General features: G+C 46.7%; 1 protein-coding gene across 1 annotated transcript in view; it reads right to left on the bottom strand.

Annotated features, from left to right (window-relative positions):
- The window catches only part of map3k22 (mitogen-activated protein kinase kinase kinase 22), a 42,682-nt gene that overhangs the window by 8,598 nt on the left and 21,133 nt on the right, over nt 1-12,951 (bottom strand). Inside the window, exons 5-12 of the mRNA XM_034108385.2 lie at nt 12,186-12,223; nt 7,728-7,827; nt 7,172-7,288; nt 6,494-6,608; nt 3,569-3,690; nt 2,657-2,730; nt 1,740-1,801; nt 211-282 (exon numbers count right to left, since the gene is read on the bottom strand). Of these exons, the coding sequence (XP_033964276.1) occupies nt 211-282; nt 1,740-1,801; nt 2,657-2,730; nt 3,569-3,690; nt 6,494-6,608; nt 7,172-7,288; nt 7,728-7,827; nt 12,186-12,223 (700 nt within the window). The remainder of the gene's footprint in view (nt 1-210; nt 283-1,739; nt 1,802-2,656; nt 2,731-3,568; nt 3,691-6,493; nt 6,609-7,171; nt 7,289-7,727; nt 7,828-12,185; nt 12,224-12,951) is intronic.

Here is a 12,951-nt window from a genome sequence, read left to right as displayed (position 1 = left end):
CATGTATTGCGTGTGCCAGGTGTGATCCATGTGGGGGGAGGGGCACATAAGAGCGGGAAATGTGTCAAATTGTTGTGTGTGGGTTAAGACCATAGTATTTGTACTTTTACTCAGGTAAAGTACTTCTTCCAATACTGCATTTCACATGTTTCCATTATGACTTATGATTGGTGTCTGTGCAACAATAGTGTTGTGAAGCAGGTTTCTTACGGTCTCCATAATCCTTGCTGCGATTGGGCAACTGGAACTGCCGGGGGAAAGTCCCTCCTTTCCCGTGACGACCTGAAGAGGGAGCAATAATGAAGTTAAAAAAGCCTCAACAACAACTGAAATCTCCTTTAATACTTACAGTACTTCTGAATGTACAGTTTCACGTTCAATGAAGCAGATTTAATTTCATAGAGCTTCTTAAAAACAAACATATTGCTGCCTAACAGAGTGTCACATGTCAGCCGATCACATCACACTGACTTTTGCTCATTCCCGCATGTCAAATCAAAGTTGAGGAGCAGCATTATGGAAGGGAGACACACACACACACACACACACACACACACACACACACACACACACATACACACACACACACACACACCGAGCAGAGCTGTGTATCGCCTCGCTGCAGCCAAGAGAAAAACAGCTCATGTGTGCTAGCTTAGCGTTAGCTCTGAACCCAGTGGAGCAGTAAGTAAAGGCAGGTGGGGAGCAGTGCTGACGCAGGCGAGCGCCGACACACACACACACACACACACACACACACACACACACGCACACACACACACTGAGGGGAGAGCGATGCAATTGAAAGCAGCTGTTCTGTCAGATGACTGCCTCCCCTCACGCTGTTTTCGTGGCCGTATCCCAGGGAGACGGGAGTTATTTTTTGTGTTTGGCAACGCGGGATGGAGAGGAAAAATCTACTCACAGGGAATGGTAAACAAATACTGAAGCCCTCAGCAGGAAGGGCCACACAGTTCCACATCTGGGAGTGTGTGTGTGTGTGTGTGTGTGTGTGTGTGTGTGTGTGTGTGTGTGTGTGTGTGTGTGTGTGTGTGTGTGTGTGTGTGTGTGTGTGTGTGTGTGTGTGTGTGTGTGTGTGTGTGTGTGTGTGTGTGTGTGTGTGTGTGTGTGTGTGTGTACGTGCCCCAAGTGAGTCTTTAAGTGCTGCAAAAGTCTGTGTACACAAGTGTAGCACTCCCTTTCTTTTTAAATGTACAGCGCGGGGGAGGAGAGAAATGACCAGATTGAGAGAGCGGCTGCAGCGCGTCTGTTGGTGAGGATTAGCGCGGCGTTATCTCTCATCCTGAGCCATTTGATCTGCGTTCTGAAGGAGAGGGACTCGCAGGGAGCCGAGGGACAAGGAAGCGAAGTGCTCATGAACAAGAGAGGGAAGCAGCAACGTCTAAAGCAGGCGAGACAAATGAGGTGCTCAAAGGGTACACAGAGGAGACTGTGGAAGATGGAGCAGGAAGAGTTATGATGCCACTGCTTCATCACCTGCTCAGACACACGAGGTATTAAAACACCTCCACAACAACCCATTCTTCATTTGGAGTATTTACCGCCTGATAAAAACATCCAGTCGCATCATCCCCTGCCTCATTAGTAATCTCAGGACGCCACTGGGGGGGATTGTTTATCAGGCTATCATGAGCAGCGCGAACAGAACTTTCACTGTGAACGTGATGGCATCAAAACACAGCCTGACGATGAACGAGCGGCCGGTTCTCCTCTCTTACCTTTGTATTCGTAGTTGAGGTTCAGGTAGTTGTTGTCCCGGTTGCTCTGCGAGAAAGGAGGACTGGAGAGACAAGAGGGGAGAAGTTAAAAACGACTTGTCCTTTCCTGTAGTGTGTACAATAGGTTTCTCTGCATGCTGAATGTCTGCAGAGCTTGTTGAACATTAAAGCATGGCGACACGTCCCGGTAGAGACACGGCACACACGAATAAACCTGGTGCTAACTTGCAAAAAAGCGGCAGTGAAACTAACTTCCAACATGCAGTTAATGTGTTCCCCCCCCCCCCCCGTCCCCCCCCCCCCCCGTCCCCCCCCGACCCGACACAGAGTGACGTCTCTGTCGACCGCAGGGCGTCGCGGGGCCACGAGACCCTGGATAAGGGGCACGCATGCCCGCTCGCAGGGAAAAGTTCCATGCACTCGTTTCCTGCCATTGTCCCGCAGCCTGGAGCCCAGATAAGCCTCGTGCAGGTAGCGCCGTTTCCGCTCGCTGAACCTCACTTTTCTTTTTTGATTCCTCCCCCCTCTCTCACTCTCATTCTTTCACGGCTCTATTCACCCCCCCCCCCATGTGATTCGTCATGTTCTTGCACCCCACTCTCCCATTTTTGTCCTTTTCTTGATAACGGAGGAATCCAGGCGTCCAGATAAGAGTCTGTGACCTGATTCCTTCCTGCGGGGTCAGGGAGCTCTGCTGGCCTCTCACACAACAATCTGTAGTATGTGCTCGTGTGTCTCGTTGTTGGTGTACACGCTGCTGCTGGAATATGCTCAATGAAAGGCAGGGTTTTTATGATACTAGGGATTGTAATAAAATACGTGTTTAAGTAACCCTCCCACCCCCTCCCAGATGAACGTGCGCTTCATAAATCCCGATCCAAACAGACTCGTGAATCTCCCACGGCGCGATGACTCACCTGTCCAGGGCTTGATCTATTGATTGACAGCTGCTCGACAGCGAGTTGTCCGCGCTCCCGAATGGATCCAGCATCTGACGGGTGTAATAACACAGGGGCAATGAAGGGTCATGGAGCATGCAGTCATCAGGGACAGAATGTAAAGCAGAGAGGATGTGGAGGGGCACTGTCTGTCTCATACACAGCTAGATTAGGCAGGCACGCACAGTACTGCCTCTACTAGAGCTACTATCAATACTAATACTATTCTGCACTTCATATCCACGGATACCGAGAGAGTAAACGCTGGCAATGCACTAAAAAGCAAGCCTTCCTGTACTGGATGTGCAGTGCAGCAAAAAGGGAGAACCAGTGATCAAGGTCAAGTCCCCTAAACTTGACATGCCGTCTTGATTCATTTCAGGGTTCATACACTTTTTTACATATTATTTTCAATGACGTCTCCGCGACCTTTACCTCATTTTCCATGGCCACAAAGATTACTCTCTCAGCGGTGCCGCATGGGGCAGGAGAATACGGTCTGATCAAATCTCACCAGCTTCGACTCAAATCTCTCACCAGCAGCACACCTCGACAGTTAAAAGCCATGTTCCGTTTCATTACTATACGATACAGTATTTATTATCGTTATAGTATTACTATTTCAGCGATTAGATAAAATATAAATTATATTTGATGCAACTTTAGTTACATTTCCATGGCTTTGAAAAATATTGTTTTCCATAACTTTCCCAGGACTATGCACGTCTGCTCGTGTTTTGGTTTTGCACGATCAGTAATGTCTAATTTTCGATGCAGAAAGATTGTAAGACATCGAGTATGTACATGTTGCAATTCTGTATGTGTGTTCTTATGTTGTCCAAATATGAAATATGAAATATACAGTCTGTGTTGTCGTAGCGACGCCCTTACGTGCTCTGGGATGAACTCCCCTTCGCTGTGGATGCTGGTGTAGGATCCCTGGCGAGCGATCTGCTGCTGCTCTTCGGGAACGCTGCCGGGAGGAGGGGACGTCCGACCGGTGTGCAGGGACCCTGGAGCGAGGGGAAGGGGGAACAAAATGAGAAATTGAGTGGTGAAGGCGAGGAGGGGGAGATGAGAGCAAAGCGGCAGGGGGAGCGTCACAGAGTTATTCATGGGAACAAGTTCAACAGTGCCAGCTCGACGAGAGGTGATTTACTAAAGCACACAGCCGCCACCTCTGACCTCAATCACGGTGACTAACGCTGCCATGGCTGAGCGGAGGCTGAGCGGAGGCTGAGCGCTCGTCCTTGGCAGCGTTAGAAACCTACCGAGAGTCTGTCACTGGATGGCAGTCATACTGAAAAAGTGGGGTCAAAAAGAGTGGAAATGGGATTTTTGCAAACCAATCAGGACGTTGTTGCATCGGTTCCATGGTTACGCCTTCAAGAGAAGATCAACGACGTATGGTTTGTCAATTGATGTACAATAGTAGAGACTACGCTGAACACTACTAGCTTTGAACTGTTCAATCTAACCTATCAATGCACCAAATGTATTTGTGTCTTCAAACAAAGAAAACTGTTGGAAATTAAATCTGTGGCAAACACGTGTCTTTTCCAGCAGGATAAATACTAAGGCCCGTGTAAAGACCTTTGTGCTGCGTGATGACGTTAACGCCGACACAAAGACGCTGAAGACATTCACCAGTGATGTGTTTGATGTCGTAGAAACACACGTACGAACACCCGACTTTGTTTCTGGCATCAAACCAACAGACATTAAAAAACCCATTGACTGGAAGCTAAAACTCCTTCACAGTTTCTTCCCCCCTCTCTCTGCTGGACGTCAGAGAGGCTCTCATCACGTCTTCACTCAGACGTCCACTGTGCTGTCACCACCCCCCCCCCCCTCCATCTCTCAGACTAATGGAGGAATTGACAGAGGGCCGGTGTACAATTTAAACGTCTCGGGATGGTGACGAGGCTACGTGTGAAAAGTTGGCGCTGACAGCGATCACACAGCGGTTTCAGCTGCATTATATAACCCAGCCACATCTTGTCTGGTTTTGTATCTATCTCTACGCCGGGATCCGGAGTCGAGGCTGATCCTCTTGCTGTGGTCCTGTGTCCTGGATCCTCTATCCTGTGTCCTGGATCCTCCATCCTGAGTTCTGGATGAAGTCGTGGACTTCGGATCGTGGCTGAACCTGTCTCTGCGGTCCTGCCTTGGGTCTCGTCTTGCTGCTTCCCTGATGGCTCCCACAGGATTGTAGCTGACATCCTCGTGGATTCATCTTCTCATCACAGACACATGCATTTCCTAACATTCGGTCTATATGCTGTAAAATGTATTATCTCTTGGATTCACACACGGCATCTATTGCACGTCTGTCCGTCCTGGGAGAGGGATCCCTCCTCTGCTGCTCTCCCTGAGGTTTCTCCATGTTCCCTTTAAACTGTGGGTTTTCTCTGGAAGTGTTTCCTTGTACGATGTGAGGGTCTAAGGACAGAGGGTCTAAGGACAGAGGGTCTGAGGACAGAGGGTCTGAGGACAGAGGGTCTGAGGACAGAGGGTCTAAGGACAAAGGATCTAAGGACAGAGGGTCTGAGGACAGAGGGTCTGTGCTGTTGTATTTGCTGTAAAGTGTCTCGACTGTAGGCTGTTTTTATTTTATGTACAGCACTTTGGCTCCATCAAACATCGTTTATAAATGTGCTATATAAATAAACTTGATTTGATTTGATGACTGCATCATTGACCTTTCTGGAAAGTCCTGATATAAAGGGTGTTAAGAAGAGATTCAGACAGAAATGGCAGAGGTCGGGATTTCACAGATCAAAATAAACCTGTCGCTATGGTAACAAAGGAGCTATGAGGGACAACAGAAAGGGAGTGTGACATCCAAACAGAAAGTCCTTTGTCTGTCTAAAAGGAAACATCTTAAGTTACATCTTTAGTTATCTGTGAGATGATCTGGTAAACATACAGATAGAGCCGAGGAATCTGATTAGCTAAACTAGATAGCTAAGCTAACCGCTAGCATGGCTCCGTCCTAAGGGAGAAAACCTTTTCCTACAAGTACTTATTACTTATGTTTTATTTTACTTATTGATCCATTTAATAACCTTAGTGAACAAACTACAAGTTGTGCTTTTCCTACAGCTCAACATTCACGGCGACAACAAGCCTCGAGCGAAGCGAGCGCAATGTGAAGCAGTGGTGTGGACTCGAGTCACACACACTTAAGTCTCAACTTAACTATGTATTTTACTTTAAAAGTGTTCCACAACTTGTTAGTTATGCTTCACTTCCTGGATCAGCTGATACTGAAGCAATCTGATAACAAATCAAGTTCCTCGAGAGAAAAATGAAACCATTGCTGTTTTCAAATCTGACAAAACTGATATGGTGGTTAACACAAAAGAAACTGCAGGGGATAACTGACTGCTATAGGACTTCAAGTGCACGACTTGACTTGCACGGCCCGTCTTGACTTGGGATGCAAGAGACGTGTTCGTCAGTAAGCTTTAAAGTCTCATTTTGTCACCGTTTGACAGATCGTCTGCTGATTCAAAGCTAAACAATCACCAAGGTGGCGATGCAGACGGAGAGCTGCTTGGTATGAGAGCAGACACCTGTCTTTGCGTCGACCTGACACCTTGGCTGTTACACCCGTCACTTTCAGCTCAGATTTTCATTTGTCCATTCTGACAAAGCGTGTCCCTCATCTCGCCATTAACATTCCCGTGACTTTGGCATCTCGTAAATTGACGCCGACAAGCCACCCTTGAGCAGGTGAACAAACAACTTGAAGACATGACTTTCACGTGCATTGGCTTTTTAAATTGTGTGTGTTTCTACGGTTGGTCTCACCTGTTGAGTGTTTGCGGACCCGCTCGGAGCCTTTGAGCAGGGAACCCTTGAGGTCTCCGAGTGACCGTGAAGACCGCATCTCGCTCTGTTTGTCCCTGCTGTTCACCTGCAGGTACTACAGAGAGAAAGCGTGCACAGGAAGTGGAGAAAGAAAAGGAATCAGGGTTACACAGAGACAATGGCTTCCTACTACAGCGTTCACACTTTGATAAGATTACTTCTCTATTTGTCTTATAGTGTCTAAATCAGGGGTGTCCAAACTACGGCTCGGGGGCCTAATGCGGACCATTTTGAATCGGCCCTCAGCTAATTCAAAAAGTATAATGGAATAAATTCAGTCAATTCAAGTTGGGAACATTTTCAAATTATCTAAGTTGATAAAAAAAAGCCCGATGAACTATATTTACATAATAAGCTTGAAATCTACCCTTTGTATTTCCTCTTTTTATAATCAATCTGGGGCTTCTGTTTTAAGGAACCAACTAAATAAATGAAATGGAGGCTGTTGTGTTTCTTAAAGCATTTCTTTAAAGTATCAAGCATCATGACTGATTTTGCTAACTTATAACTGAACTTATGAGGCAATAGTGAGCGTCCCGGACCTTCGTATGTTTTTCTGTAAGTGGTCCTCGGTGATAAAAGTGTGGACACCCCTGGTCTAAGTGATCAGGGACTCACATGGTTGTTCTTGGGGGTCTTCAGCAGGATCCTGAGCAGCCCGTTGGCCCCGGGGCTGCAGCCCAGCGTCAGCACCGCCTGCTCCAGGTCCTCCTGCGTCTTCAGGGGCTGCAGCAGCTGCAAGGACAAGAACACATACATCACATGACCTTTGATCACCCATTGTGCCAGAAAAGGCGGCGTGTACAAGCACATGCACGACGTACTGTCGGTGTCGTCAAAACAGTCAAACATGAAACCTCTATCATATTTATGTATTTTATTTTATGGCGTTTATTGAAATGTCTCGATATGAACCAAAAATAATTGCTACTACTATTACTTCTAGTCAAATTGAGCCTCAGCTAATGGAAGAGAATACATTCATTTAAAGAAAACCACGTAGAAAAGTCACGATGTGGGTAAACCGGTACAGTGGTTTGGGTGAATATTAGGGATTTACCGACAGACATTTGCAAAAAGTCATAATTTGAAATGACATTTTGAAGTTGCTGACGCAGACAAAGGGCTAAAATGGTGAAAATGAACCTGCATACGTTATATGTTGCTGTTGTACCTCTTTCTCCATGAAGAACATGTCCATCTGCTGCCCGAAGGCCTCGGTCACTTTCTGCAGCAGCTCTTTGATCTTCAGCGGCCTCTGGAACGGGATGATCCTGAGAGAGAGAGAGAGGGGTCAGAGGTCGCAGAAAGAAGCTGCTGTTGTGTCTGGCTGGGACATTCATGAGCTCAGGCTGTGACGGGCAGGGGCAGGGGGGAGTTTTCCACAGAGAGAAGCAGCTGACTGGCAGATATACTACTCATAGTTCACCGACAAGTTAAATGGGAAAAGAGAAAAGATTTAGAAAGAGAAAATTATTTATAAATCGAGTTCTTTTTAACATGTTTCCAGATTGTTTAAGAGTATCTTTCAAATCCATTTAATGACCTGCGGTAACAGGCAGTGGTGGGAAGTCCATTTACTTTACTTAAGTATTTCCTTTGTATGCTACTTGATGGTAGGGCTGCTCAATTAATCGCGATTACGATTAAATTATTTATATTTTTTTGTTTTTCAGTTGAATTATACTTAAAGTTCAGGGTAATCAACTGTTCAAAACATACTATTCAAAAAGAAATTCTCCAATAAATGGATGTTTTCAAAGTCAATGAATAATCGCAATTACAATTATTGACCCAAATAATGTAGATTATGATTGTTGCCATAATCGAGCAGCCCTACTTTATGATGATACATATGAACATAAATCACGATGGCACTGTTATACCAGGCAGTATACACAAATATATGAATGGTATATCATCCTTTAACAGCTGCAAAACTAACATGAATGCATCACTAATTATCAACCAGTTTCATAACATATACGTTTCCAAAAGTGGGCCGCTTTGGATAATGAGAAGTTGTAGATGTTGCTGCTATTCTTTTCCGAATGCAGGACGTTTACGTATTTCAACACTGCACTATTATCACTTCTACTTCAGTGTAACATACGAGGAACCATGCGGAGGTCACTGGGTCAAGGAGAGGAGCGATGCGATGCTGAGGGGGGGATTCATCACCGCAGTGAAAACAGAGACAGAGTGTGTTATCTGCCGCTCGGCTGCGTGTACGACTGAGTGTTCGGCCTGTCGGGCTTATCGGCGGCCGTTATATATATGTCTGCGTGCGTGTTGGTAAAACTCGACATGCATGAGTGTGCTTCCCAATCAGTGTGTGCATCGGCCACTGTTTCAACACCAGGGCCTCTCTCACTAAGCCAGCACAAAGGCAGATGGGAAACTTCCTGAGAGGAAAAAGAGGGGGGGGGAAGAAGAGAAAAAAAAATCTGGAGCGGGCGGCAAAGCAGCAGGATGTGTGTCTTTGCTCTTTCACAGAGAGACAGAGACAGAGAAGTAGCACCGTCGTCCTTTTAATGTCTTTTACTGGGGACATCAATGTTCTACGTTAAGAGGTGAAACACTGGACTGCGTGTCTTCTCCTGAGAGTATCCCCTGCGTGTCTTCTCCTCTCTTTCTGCTTTTGAAGAACCATCTCTTCACAGTGTCCTGGTAAAAGAAGAAGCTTGATTTGTATCCCATAATTCCCTCATCAAAGGCTCGTCCTATCTTAACGACTGCTCATTGGTCAGAGAGGATTCTGGGAAGAGGCCGGCTGCAGATCAGAGGCGAGCAGCAGCAGCTCTCCGTCTCTGTTTATGCTCGCCGATCATGTGTCTGATAAAGGGCGAGAGGGATGTGGAGGGAGCGGGGGGGCGAGGATGCTGCTCCAAAAGATACGGCCTTCCTTCCTCTCCGAGCGAGCATGTGCACACACAGATTTGCAGAGTACAAGGAATGCTCTCGTATGATTTCTCTCGTGAACACCAGCAGAGAGAAAACACTAGAGGAAGGTCTGGTTCTGTTCCTTTACTCTCTGGCAGGAGACCCTAAGGGGGGGGGGCAGCTCCTATTTCCTGCCTCAAACCTTCAGCGCTTGCCAATGAAAAGACAGAGCGTCCAATTAGATTCCATTGTGGACAGATAGCACAGTTACCCTGACTCGGGGACTCCTAATAGCTCGTTTAATTCTGGTGCTGCGACTTGGACCACGATCAAACTGTTAAGTTGTTTTTTTAAAGATTGGTTTGGTGACTTGTTTAAAGTGACAGTGGAGAAAGACGCCGTACGGCTCAACTAACCGAGCCCAATTAAGTGGTTTCTTAAATAGGAAGAAAAACCCTCAGTGTTTCAAGATTAAAAGAAAGTTTGGACATTGAGAAATTAGATTTTATAAGTAAGTTTCAGGCGCTTCTGTTTTTCAGTAGCGTTAGTTCAGCTTAGGTTTTATGGGATTTTTTAATGCGATACCGCCTTCGTGTGTTTGTGTGTGTCTTCTTACCGAGCGGAGTGTTTGCATTAACTACACACAGAAATGAGATCATCGTATACATGTTATGTTTGGCTGATGCTCCGTGGAAACATGTTGAGCACTCAAAGTAGGTGTAAACACAACACTGACGATGTAGCACATGTGAAGTTCATAACGCATGCATACATCCAGCAGGTGAAACGGAGACCTGAGCATCCATGTGGAGTTCTCTTGGCTCTGTCTTTGGTCTCTGCCAACTCCTGAAAGAGGAAATATGTCTCCTTAGCTGCTTAACACTTCCTATGTTCACCGGCTAGTCGCTAACTTCGTTCGGTCTTTGGCCGGTAACGTACTGTTGTTTTTTTAGAGTGGAAAACAGCTGGATGCAAGAAATAGAAGTCAAAGTGAACAAAACCGGGCCGGTACTGGATCAAGCTGCTTAATGCTTCCTATGTTTCTTGATTAAACGCCTCCAGCTAGTGCAGAACGCAGCGGCACGTCTCCTCACTGGCCACAAAAAGCGTCACCACATCACCCCAATTCTGGCCTCATTGCACTGGCTTCCAGTTCGGTTCGGAATTGATTTTAAAATCCTTTTATTTGTTTTCAAAGCCCTAAATGGGCTGGCTCCGGCCTATATAGCCGAACTCCTCCAGCGCTGCACCCCAGCCAGAGCGTTAAGGTCGGCTGATCAGCTGCTACTGGTAGTGCCTAGAACCAGGCTAAAAGCCGAGGGCACGAGCCTTCGCAGCAGCTGGCCCAGGCTCTGGAACACTCTGCCCCTCCATGTGAGGTCGGCCCAGACCCTGGGGGTTTTAAATCTACACTAAAGACTCACTTCTTCTTCCTGGCCTTCTAGTCAGAGCGGAGCACGACTCGTGACACGTCCCTGTGTTTGATTCTTATATTTGCTGTAACTTATTGTCTTCTGTTTACATCGGTAGTAATGTGTTATTTATTATCTGCATGTGCAGCACTTTGGCTCGACCGGAAATTGTATTTAAATGTGCTATAAAAATAAAATTTGATTTGATTTGTTCACCGGCTAGTCGCTAACTTCGTTTGTCTTTCGTTCGGTCTTTGGCCGGTAACGCACTGTTATTTCTTTAGAGATGTTTTTGTGTGGAAAACAGCTGGATGCAAGACATAGAAGTGAAAGTGAACAGAACCGGGCCGGTACCGGATCAGAAACCAAAATAATGAGGTGGAGAAAAACACCAGGAACTGAAGACGCTGTTCGTGTTTCCAGATGTCTCGCCGCCAGCAGCCCTTTCATAAGGACACAACTATCTGATCCATTGGTAGGATGAACATATTGATTAGAGCAGCTTAAAGAAGCGAGGTAACAAACTCAGGATATCCTACCGACTTCCCAAACAGCCCTTACGGTAAACGAAGGAGGTCAGAGCTAGGTAGGACGCGATGAGAGAAATGTACATTTAATAAGGAATGCATTTAAATGAGAGTTAATGAAAGAGGTCTTCCAGGGCGAGCTGCGAGGCAGAAGCGCACGGAGAGACAGGAACACGAACAACTCGCAGCAGCAGCCAATTATGGCGGCGAAGGCTTGATGTGAAGCCGCGTCCCTCGTCTTCCTCGCTCCTGAGAGCCTGTGGTTTTAATAATCACAGCCTCGCTGCACCAAAGCACGTCTGGCCAGTCTCTGATGTGTTTCCCTGTAACAGTTCACTCTGTGTTGGCCCCCCCCCCCTTAAAGAGTTGCTTTGGAGCCAGGATAAAGTGTGTCTGTGGACATATCGCCGAAGAGCAGACCTGCACACAGCATCCTTACATGGTAGCCTCTTCGTAAGTATGTACACTGGGCGCCTTAGCTTTCAATGAAGTAAACAAAATGTGAGGCGGGTAGAATAAAAGGAGGAGAAGTCTCCAGACGGTGACCCTGTTTTCCTCTGGCGGTGTGATAGAGGAAGTGGTGTTAGCTTGCCTGGAGGACTTCACACAGTGTCTGCCTTTTCTTTCCCCTCGCCAAGCGGCCTGAGCAACACACGGCTAACATGTCCAAAGCAGGAGTTCTTCCCCTCTCTTTTGATGCTACCCTGGCGCGTCGCGGTGATTTCCACGAGACGCCACAACCCCAGGCGCGGCGAAGCGTAACAGAAGGAGGCAGGGCTTTGGACAGAGGAGTAGAAAAACAATACATACCGTTTCTCCCTCTCGTGCTCCAGCTTGACTCTTAAATCCTGTTGAGAGGGGGATGACAACAGAGGGAGGTGGAGAGTTAGAACGTGGGGTTTGGGCAGAGGAGAGGATTGTAAGCGACATTGTAACGACACATGGCTGCATTTTGTTCTGCAATACAAAGACGGCATTATCTTCCAAACCAAACTGTTTTCAGAATGGCTTCAGGGAGCAGGAATGTGGAGGAGCCTGAAGTCGGCATGAGGTCATGGGGATGAACGGCGACGGGTTGAAAAACAAAGTAGGGGTTTACCCCGAACGCTAAGCGGAAACTTGTCTCTGCTTCTCTTCTCCGTTTGTTTACGGCTCATCGTAAACATCTGAAGAGGACTTACCGATTATCATTCCACACAGCGAAGAAACGCACGGATACACAACTTCAGAAAGTCATTCACATCAACAAAATCCTGGAAAGAGGCAGGCCGTGTGAGGGATGACTTTGCAAATGTATGTTCAGATTATTAAAAGATCCTTTAGAGATACGTAATTGGCTTTGTTTGTGTGCATCTGCAGCTACATACTCAGGGTCTCTGCAGGACGCCTGAAGTCAGGTGCCTTTCAAGACCTTTCAAGACCCTCCCCATACATTTTAACACCTCATCGCCACTTTGAGTTTTAACCGGTTACCTTGGCGACACACTTCACCTCACATTAACTAGTATTGATTGTGCTTCCTCCTTATCTTCCAACCATTTGAACGCAGACTTGCATTTCCCCATAACGATGTTGC

This window comes from Pseudochaenichthys georgianus, chromosome 20 (genome assembly GCF_902827115.2).
Source record: "Pseudochaenichthys georgianus chromosome 20, fPseGeo1.2, whole genome shotgun sequence".
NCBI classification, from domain to species: Eukaryota; Metazoa; Chordata; class Actinopteri; order Perciformes; family Channichthyidae; genus Pseudochaenichthys; species Pseudochaenichthys georgianus.
Note: the sequence above shows the minus strand (reverse complement) of the source record. Positions and strands in the feature narration are given on the sequence as shown.